At 52.0% G+C, this 10,482-nt stretch overlaps 1 protein-coding gene across 1 annotated transcript; it reads right to left on the reverse strand.

Annotated features, from left to right (window-relative positions):
* Positions 1–1,563: 1,563 nt before the first annotated feature.
* LOC130514632 (protein FAM83G-like) lies at positions 1,564–9,726 on the reverse strand. Its single transcript, XM_057014299.1, has 5 exons — positions 9,063–9,726; positions 8,057–8,224; positions 6,036–6,160; positions 3,716–5,963; positions 1,564–3,091 (listed from the first exon to the last, which is right to left on the reverse strand). Exons 1-5 carry the CDS (start codon positions 9,513–9,515, stop codon positions 2,666–2,668), a joined length of 3,420 nt encoding a protein of 1,139 aa, XP_056870279.1. The 5' UTR covers positions 9,516–9,726; the 3' UTR covers positions 1,564–2,665.
* Between the last annotated feature and the right edge of the window lie 756 nt (positions 9,727–10,482).

The following is a 10,482-nucleotide window of genomic DNA, read 5'->3' on the forward strand; positions in this document are numbered from 1 at the left end:
AAGTCGTGCGCGGCTCAAATACTAGCTCTACACAAATGTAGGATATGTGTATATAACACACATCCAGGGACAGAGTCACCTGAGTGACGTGCAGCTTTTGTCTGCACGTGCTCCTTTTAAACCCAAACACACGTGCATTCGTCCTCTAAGTGGCTCTGACGCCCTGCCAGCTGCTATCATGGAGGAAGTGTTGTGGGGCCTGCGGAGGACGGCAGGCCTTGAGAGCGCTGCCGTCCGTGGCGACCGCGGCGTCCACCGCACGTTCTTCCCCCGAGGACAGACACACAGGTGATGAGACTGCTGTGCATGCAAGCATGCATGCGAGCCACCGCCGCAGATCTGTGGTGATTCTGCGTTGGTGGTTTCTCTCCCTCTCTCTATGGGGGCCCGACGCCCCCCCCCCCCCCCCCAACATGCTGGGTGAACTCCACCATCAGTATCAGACTAATGTCTGTTATTATTATTATTATTCTCTTCTGTAAGGTCCCGGGGCTCCACAGATTGTAACAAATGTAAGTGAATGAGATGTTGCTAACTGCTGCAGCTAACCTGCTTAATGTGATAAAAGGCTTCCACCGGACCTTATTAGGGAAGTAGGGAACATATTCAAATGACAAAGTTAGGAAAAGGAGGCGATGAGAGAACTGAGTCATTGACTGAGTCCAGCCAGGCTAATACGATGCTTCATTACTCACTGGGCCGAGTGAGCGTGAAGCCACAACCATTAAAGTGTGACTCACATCAGCGGCTCCGAAATCTGTTCATCTGCAGGGGAAATATGATGCACACTTACGTGACTGTGAGGGGAAGTGTGTGTGTGTGTGTGTGTGTGTACCTATACCGTCATTTCGCGAACTGTGGCCCCTGAGGCTCAGCGGGATTGTGACACGATCATAGATGAGCTCGGAGGCCTCAGCCGAAGGGAGGAGATTAGGATGAGTGCAACACGCCACTGTGCATGCGTGTGTGTGTGTGTGTGTGTGTGTGCTCAGTAAACAAGCCTCTCATCTCCATATAAATAGCTGGAGGGAAAAGTGATGGCTTCTATTTCAATGAGTGTTTGAATGTGTTTGATGTTCTATTCTGGGATGGGGCCAGAATCACTATCAACCAGTGAAATGTCATGAAAAAACACTTCCACGACTGGTGTGTGTGTGTGTGTGTGTGTGTGTGTCACCATAAATGTGACACCAACAGGCTGAACACACACCTGTGGTCATTGGAGAGGACAGGGCTCTCAAAGCATTTTGCTAGCATAAAAGATAGCGATAATTCATTAATGATTGAGAGTAAATGAAAGATGTGACCTTTGAGGCGTCATTTGCAACTTTTTGGTGGCTCAATACGAACTAGGAAGCTTTTTTTCGGAGAGCAACGGATGCTAACGATGATGGAAATGTTGAGGAGCAGCAGTGAGGAGCCTCTGCTGTGCTAGCGGCTAAAGCCCCGACCCCCCTCGGAGTGATGAGAGCACACGTGAGGATCGGAAGCAGCGCGTTCCAAATGAAGAAGTGGTGCTTATTGGGCAGAAAGAGCATAAGAAGGACGAGCTGATACATCTACCACTGGTACAAAAAGACTTTAATGGTCCACAGTGACTCATTAAATCTCAACGTGACCTCAAAACCTGCAGGTGATCCCAGTCTCCTTTCACTCCGGGAAGATTTTCCCTGCCTTTGAAGAGACTGAAGCAGTTTCACCATATTTCCTTCCCTCACGATGTTTCCCATCTTTGCACGATGTTTTAAATGTTTCCCCCATTATCCAACCGTCATTCAATACGTCTAAAATGCTGTTCATCAGCATCTGAATCCTCATTCACCCTTGGGACGCTAAAAACATCCGGGTTTGCAAATCCACATCATTAAACATAATCCCAGAGACAATTTCCAAAGTAAATCATTTCCATGAAGGATCAAAGAAGGCACCTTTACATGTATATATTTACATAAGTGTATGCTGGGTAATAAATAACGTCAACGTTAGCCAGTAAATGCATGAAGCCATGTGTGAGATGAAGGTTCCAGCTGCTGACGTTCCAGGACCAGGTTCAGCACATTTCCTACAGAAAGCAGCAAAGATGAATCCTGGCGGAATAATTATCAACTGTGCAGCTGCGAGGCTCTTTTCTTCCCATTCTTATGCTAATCCGGGCGCTTCGACGCGTCAGAGGCAGCGACAGCACGCCAGGCCGCCCCGCTGATGCTTCTGAGGCCGCTCGCCGCTCATCCAGCAGGAAATCCAACACGGAGCTTCCACAATGGCTGCGAATCACAGAGGAACGCCGCCACCTGGAGAAAATGGCAGCCATCATCTCTTCATCTGAGCAGAAGGGGAGCGTTAGTCCTGTTCTGAGGAGAGTTCAGGAGGCCAAGGAGCAGCTGGAGCTGAGGCCTGAGTGAGGGTGGAGACCGACCAGGAGCACCGGGGCGGAAACTGGAGGCTTCGGAGAAGCAAGAGGAAAGAAGCAGTTTCCTGTTTCATGAGGATGAAGATGAGCAGATCTTACACAGCGAAATCATCGGTAAGCCGGCGTCAAAATCAGCCCCGAGCAGCTTCATCACATTCACAACACAGCTCAGCTAGCACCTTTGGGTTCAGGACGGTCCAGGACGGTCCAGGACGGACTTCCTACAGTCTGAGGAGGGCGGCCCACGAGCCCTGACTAGCCGCTGCTCTTGCGTGTCTGCGTGGAGGAGCTGCCGCTGCCTCTTTTGCTCTGTGCCGGCAGTTTGTTAATCTTCTCCTTCAAGCTGCACAAATGGTGAAACGTCGAGCTGAGGAGAGTCTTCCCGTCCACTCGCCGCTGCGTCTCCTCTGCCGGGAACGTCGGCCTCTGGGAATCTGGATGTGGCCGCGGCGCCGCGGCTAGCGTGTGGGAAGTCTGGGATTGCGGGTTGGGGGTTTTAGCGTGCCGCTGTCTGGGTTTCGCCGTCTGCCTTTGACCCTCTCCTGGTGGAGGAGGTTTAGGGGGTCTTCCAGGAGACTCCGGGTTGTCTGTAACCCTGGGAAGGATTCCGTTTGGAGCCTGGATGGTTCGAGGGGAGGGTGGACCTGCTCCTCTCTCCTGCTGGAGTGGAGTAGGAGACAGCTAGGAAAGGAAAGAACACACGTCATTGTGCTGTCGTTCCAGAGGACCGGACCGGAATCATCCGCCCTAAAGGTTAGAAAGGAACGCCCTAATAGAGCCCACCACCAGCTGATGGGCCACGTTTAGAGAGATCACTGGGATGGTTGCCTTTCATCGTCGCTGCCGGTAATCTTGCACGACGGGAGCCGGCTTAAACACGCCAACAGCTCCTCGCCGGGCTTGAGTGAACAACCGCTAGACGCAGCTCGCAGTGGGCTGAGCGGCGCGTGAAAGAGGAAGGCCCGGACGGGCGGGGGCATCAAAGTTTCATGCTCATAAAAATTGCAGCTGGCGAGAACGTGAGCAAGCGCTTGATTGAGTGCGTCACTTCGATTCAGGCGGCCTCTCTGCTCAATAATGAACAACGGTCGCGTGTTTTGGCTTAGTGACGCTCTGCTGGTGCACAAACGCACACGAGAGCACACAAAACCTAAAAAAAACACAAAACCTATCTATCCTAGCTAAGATAGATAGCTAGCCGGCTAGCTAAGATAGATAGCTAGCCGGCTAGCTAAGATAGATAGCTAGCCGGCTAGCTAAGATAGATAGCTAGCTAGACAAATAGCAAGATGGATAGATCGATACCTTCTGTTCCTCAGTTTCTTTGATCCCGCCCCTCTTTGATCTCTCTTTGATTGCATCTCTCTTGTCATTCCGGGCCGTCACCTTCTCTTCCCGCGTGTCACCTGTGGATGATGGTTTGGACTCGCTGGTTCCTCCTAAGTCATCCAGTCTTGGAGCCTTTGAAGGGCTTTTCCTGCTCTCCTCAGGCAGCACCTCTGGCAGAAGGCTGCCATTTTTAAAAGGGCCACTTGTCGAGTTTCTTTCCTTTTCCTTTAGGTTGACCATTTTGTCGTCGAACAGGGACGAAAGCGATACGCTAGGCGGCTCATTTCTGGCCGCCATCTTCTCTCCACGCCTGTCACCTGTGGATGATTCTCTCCCGTCTCGCTCATCAGTATCTGACCATTGGAAAGCCTCGTTAAAAGGGTCGTCGCTGCATTCGTAATACTCATCCGAAGTGGTGGAGAAGGTTCTGGAGGAGGCGCACTCGTCGCTGATGTCGGAAGTAGGCGTGCGGACGTCTGGCGTGCACGCCCCGCCGTCTGGTGCGTGCGGCCGTGGGTCTGGAGAGGGCGCCGACGGGGTGTGTCCTGGAGGGGACGGAGGGGGCAGTTGGGCGTCCGGGAAGCCTTTCCTGGGCGGGACGTCCAGCGAGATAGGGGGAGGTTCCGAGATCTTGGGCCGGTTCAGAGCTGCACCGTGTGCTCGGGTGCAAGCACCAGCGAGCACGTTTGCTTTATCCGGTGCAGGGCTGAAACCTTCAGTCGGTGCCGTTCGGGGCGTTTCCTGAAGGGCGTGTCCACCGGAGAGCCTCGTTTTGGGTTTCTCCGCACTCTTCCTGTTTGCACGTGTCACTTCCTGACAGCCGAAGCCTGCCACACCTCTTTCCGTGCTCCTCCTCCCTGTTGCAGCAGCGCTGAAATCACCTGACCTGGACGCCTGCTTGGATTTCGGTTTCTCTTTGACAACTTCCTGGATCACCGTCTCTGGGGAATTCCCAAGCACCTTGTCCTGAGCCCCACCGGGCTTTCCTTCCCTCACGGGTTCAGCACAGTTCTGGAGTTTCTGGGACTCTTCTACAGGGCAAAGGTCCATCGCTGCAGCAGGTGTGTCCTGGCCCCGCCGCCCCGCGCCGGTCTGCTGCCCCCTGACGATGCTGACCACCTGCTGCTTCTGGCCGTCCTCGTGGACGGCGTCCTCGATGACCAGCTGGACCGTACGAGGTTTTGGGACCGGAGGAGACGAGGATCCAGGATTTGGAGGAGATTTGAGGAGAGGAGAGCTTGAAGAAGACAGTGGCGCACAGGTGGGAGAGGAAGAGTTTGGGGTGTGGAGACCGGGGGTCATTTTACTGGCGTGCACACCTTCACCTGAGCCGGCGGGCTCACGGGTTAGTGGTGAGGTTGGTGTGGTGGTGGAACCGTCACCCACGTTAGCGTTGGATCCAGGAGGGATCGAGGACTGAAGTGGAGTGGTGGGTCTTAGTCCCTCGCCGCTGGAGGCTCCGGGCGTGCTGCTGCTAACATCCTGTTCACATCCACGCGTTCTGGCAGCCGTAGGCTGCATTTCCCAGCTGGGAGTGTTGTGTTCAGGGCTCCTGAGGCCACCAGGCCGTGCGCGCCCTTCCCCCCCAGCTGGGATCGTGTCCTGTGCAGCAGTGAGCTGCCTGGGCTTTGCCACCTCTGGCAAAACCTCCTTCGGAATGCTGATCGGACTGCTGAACCTGATCACCTTGCTGGTTTCGAACATCTCCGACCTCTGCAGGTGGGCCTGGACCGGTTTGCTGATGTCCCGAATGTTAATGAAGCCAATGACATCACTGGGGGGGTCGGGCTCGGGCCAGGTCGGCAGGAACGGTATCAAACACACCTTTTCCAGACTGGACAGACAGGGGTGGAGGGGAGGGGGCTCTTCTTTACCTGCTCCCCTGCACCTCTTCTTCTTGGGATCCTCTGGATCCTTTGAGACCTCTTCACCGCCGTCCTGGCCAGCGGCCGGGGGGGCGCTGGAGATGGCGCTGGTGCTGCATAAAGCCAGAGCGTATTTAGGGCTGTATAGTTTCATGGCAATAGCAGAAGAGGAGGGCGCCACCGCGGGGGGCGGCGGGAGGGGATCCTTCTCAGGTTCAGGCTCCATGGCAACCTGGCACAGATCAACCCAGCTGGAGTTCGCGTAGAGGTGACGGAAGAGCTTGTCGAAGGCCTCCACGGCCTGGCCCGTGACCACGGTGACGAGGCTGCCGTCGAGCCGCGAGGACATCCAGGTGAAACTACACGACAACAAAGACAACAACGTTTGACGGCTGTGGCGCGACACAAGGAGCCGGCAGCAGGACGCTCACCTGTACGACCCAGAAACAGCTTTGTCTCCATCTATGAACATAAAGCGGTGTCCCAGGCGCCCCCTGACCCTGGTGGAGGACCGGGTGTAGAACTCAGACCCTCCTGCGCAGCGAACACGAAGGTGCTGTAACATAGAGAATGATGTCATTCCGAAAAGGTCCAGACGGAGAAGTGGATTAAGGATGCTGGATAACGGGGCCACGGTGGGAAACTGGAGTTACATCCTTCCACGGTCTCAGGGGTTAAGGGTCACCCGGGTCCAGAAACGCCCTCTTTTGACAGAAGACTAAAAGAATGTAACAGCAAGCTGCTTCCTTTGGTGGGTGCTAAACACCCCTGCAAGATATCACATGCAGTTGTGCCTAAAGAACCCATTAGGAACTCCAGGAAGAGCGGGTTAGGCGGATCTCCGCATTCCTAAGATCCACATCTGTGATTCAGGCTCAGATTCTTACCTGTTGAGTCCCTGAGGCCGGCACCGCCCTGTCTCCACATGTGTCGAGGTCCTCTTAGTGCCACTCAGACTTATTTGAATTTCACCTCCAGAACATTCCCGGCTGTTTTTCCACACATTCCTCTTAAGTCAAGGTTGCTATGCTAAGCTGTGGTCAGGCGTGTGCCCGTTCTGACTGCACGTAGCACGTCCGTAAGGTGATATGATGAACGAGAATAGTGCAATGTTGTACGTATCTGATGATACAGCCTCGGTTTGCCTGCTTGTGTTTAATATCCCTGCGCATTCCGATGCAGCAGCATTAATCAGCCTCACGCAGACGACACATTCGTCAGTTTCATCTGTCACACGTCGCTGACTTAGCATGGAAGTAAGATGATTCCAGGCGTTCATCTGGGCTCACTACACCTCAGCGTTCCTGACCTGCAGGTCACATGACCGCCACATGACGCTCTGTGCTTTTCGCCCTGAAATCCCAACGAAACTTTATCGGCAATCAGTAGATGTTGCAAAGACGCGGTGACCTGATCCATTCACTTGAACTGGTTTAAACGTGCGGCTAATGCCCTTTACTGTAGATCAGTCCTGGAGAAGCTCTATTTATGTATATGGATGAGATGCAAATATTTAACAGGCTGCCTGTCCTGACTTCAATGGTCTTTCTTTAAAAATAGAAACGGTAAATAGATTTGCATTTATATGGGAGTGTTGTTTTTTTTTAAGCTGGATCAAATCCTCAAAGGAGCGCTGTGTTTACGTCATCTCATGATCCCATTTTTCATGACTTGTTATTGGACTGGAGCCCTAGAATCATAACATTGTCAGACTGGTTGCACGACTTCTTGCTAAGAATATCCTGAAGCTGTCAAGTCCTCCAGTGGTGCTGAACAGGGAGCAGGTCTGGGAGTCAAACGGTGTCAGGTGGGACATCTGGAAGGGCAGTAACCAAGGCCTGATGGGATGGCTTAATGTCACTGCTGACATGTGGCTGGCATGGCTTTAATGGCATGTTTGAGTTTGCGTTGCTCATCTGAGTCCAAACTGTTAAGACTGGTATCTTGGAACAAGCAGCCACACGGTTAGAGCTGGCTCGTACAAGCCAATGTGGTTAGAAGGCTGGAGTTAGTTCACACCAGCCTGGAGACACTGAAGCTGGATTGAAATGCTGGAAAATCCAAAATAGCTCAGTTTACTTGTGTCTTGTCCTGGAGAATATTCCAGAAAGAGTTCATACGTCTCTCTCATGCTTTAATGCATGAAGCCGCATACTGGATGATGCTGGTTTATAAGGCTCTCCTCGACTTGGTTCCTGCCTGTTCATGCACCGGTTTTTTATGCAGAATAGAAAACCGTTATGATCAAATGACACTTCTGCATCTGTCTGCACCTTGAGTTTGGACAGGAACGGAGAAAAAGCCTCGAATGTTTCAGCCTCTATTGCCTAGAACACCCTCCAATCTGAACTATGAATAAAGGACCTTATTTCACTTGAAGCCGCTCACTCTGTGTGTGTGTGTGTGTGTGTGTGTGTGTGTGTGTGTGTGTGTGTGTGTGTGTGCGGCTCACCTTAAGGTGTCCGGTGTGCATGTTGGCCCTCTGACACATGGACAGGAAATGGGGTAACGCTGTGCGATCCAACAGGATGTAGACCGAGACTCTCTTCTTGAAGCCGACGTCCAGCAAATCGCGGAAGATGTCCACGTCCGTGAAGACGTCCATCACCACGGCGATCACCTGGGGAGGGACAGCAACACCAATCGCACCACATCGGCTGTTTACAAGGACTTGAATTTACTGTCAAACTCTTCTGTGTGCGACACATTATCCTTCTCTCTCTTCACAGAAATGCCCACGTTTAAGATATTTATGAGGAAATAAGACACTGACTGTTACTTTAGAGTTAGATACACAAATTAGCAAGTGAAAAGCAGAGTAATGCCATGAAATTATTCTTCTAAATCAGAAATAAATGCAATAGCATCAACAAAAAGTTGAGGTTTGAGGTTTATCTCTTATATTACAGCCGTTAAATATCAATATAGTTCGGTTTTGTCAATTAAATCCCTTTCTCAACTAAAGCCGAGCACCCGCAGGCTTTTGTAGTGGCGTGAGAGTGAGAAGCCGCTTCAGAGTTCCACTACTTTTGCACCTCGGTGAAATGTAGTTTCATTGTAACTGTCACCACAGACAGTCGCACGTTCAAACAGATGTTGCCTGCTTGGGTTCACACCCAATTCATACAGTGTCTGTCACAACCAGTCTGCGAGCCACGCTCATTCTCTGATAAACCAGTTTAATCGCTGTGTACTTTAGTCTGACAGCTTTTCCCGGTCAGGCGTCTGTACTCTGACCTCATGTCCACTGTCAGCCATGGCATCAGACAATCGTATAAACGTGTGCCGGAAATGAAAAGTGGGGGGGGGGCTTGTGTGCGTGCATACAGATGTTTGTGAACATCAATAGAGGCATTTAATAGACTTTTCATATGTTCACAATGACAAAACATATCTTGAAAACCCGCTGGTGGCGTGCGAACCTCAGGTGAATGTTTACTTTGGAAGCGTTGTCATACCTTCTGCGCCTGCGCAATCATTCTCCTCACAACTTCTTTGATGTGCGCCTGGTCGCCGATCGGCGGCTGGCAGTAAACGGTGGCGCGCGTCACCCCGCGGTAGGACTCGCTGTCCGGCCAGCCCAGGTCCATCTGGGGGACGGAGGTGTCCGACAGGTCGGGCCAGTAGTGCAGCGACAGCGGACGGTCGTCGTCCTCGGCGCTGTCCGGGAAGAGCTCCGAGTCTGGCTGATAAGGCTCCGCCAGAGCGCGGAGGGTCTCCAGCTCGGGGTCCGAGAGGAAGCCCCGCAGGTCGCGAGACTCCAAGAATTTAAAAAACGCCTCGCGACCATGTCGGAGCAGGGTCTCCAGCGCGAGCCGCTGGTCCTCGCAGTACAGGAAGTCTGGTTTGGACTCGTTGATCCGCGGGTTGACGTGGTTCTCATCCAAACACTGGAGCTGTGACAGAGCCATGAGACGGAGAAAGCTGCGAGCCCCGAGTGACCAGAGCTAGTAAAATAACACGTGTCCCGTAACCAACCACACTTCACGTGCTGTACACCCGGCTGCCGACCATGGTGCCCGAACCACCGGCCACTGTCAAAGCAAACTGAACATGTCAGGCCGGGGAGAGAGAGTGAATTCCCGCAGCACCGCCCCACAGGTGTGTTCCCTACGGTAAAATACGCGCCTACCCGCAGAAACACACGGAAGCTGGAGGCTGGGGCGGCGCGCGTGGGCTCGCGCGGGCACGTAGCCACTTACTTTGTCATTATCACGTCTCAAATTGAAACAGGGACTTTTTCAGAATCGTTGGAGATAAATCCTAAAACCCTGCACACCAAGCCTGCGATGGATGTTCTGCATTTAGTTACATGTTTTAAATTAGACAAGCAGAAATAAAGAAGTGACAAACATCAGTCATATTATCTTAAATAATCACACAGTGATAAGTGGATGAATAATTGAACGCTTATAAGCCACGTCTTTGCTCTGTTTCAGTGTCTGGACCATTCTTTCCTCCCACGGACGAAATGTCACATGAAAACCATTAAAGTTTATTGGGGAGGCCTGTTTAATCATGTCCTGTAAAGTCATGAGGCAGGTAGCAGAGATCAAAATACAGCCTTCTTTTCCATGGAAGGTATTTAAGTAGCTTCTGAAGTACTCAAAGACAACACACCCTTGAACCACTGCCAGATCAAACACACAAACCTAGATCTTTTTTTAAAAAAGGATATTTAAATTCTCTCATTTTAACCGCAAAACATTTTCCTAGATAGTGTCGCGTGAGCCGAGCCGAGGTCTGCCGCCACATGACGAGGAACCTTTGAACTTCACTGTGGGTGCCTGGCGAAATGTAATTCCGACAGACTGTCATAAGTTTATAAGGTTAACGAGGACACAGATAGAACAGGTTGTGGGTCTGATGTGCCCAAGC

The sequence above is a fragment of the Takifugu flavidus genome, chromosome 18 (genome assembly GCF_003711565.1).
Source record: "Takifugu flavidus isolate HTHZ2018 chromosome 18, ASM371156v2, whole genome shotgun sequence".
Lineage (NCBI taxonomy): Eukaryota > Metazoa > Chordata > Actinopteri > Tetraodontiformes > Tetraodontidae > Takifugu > Takifugu flavidus.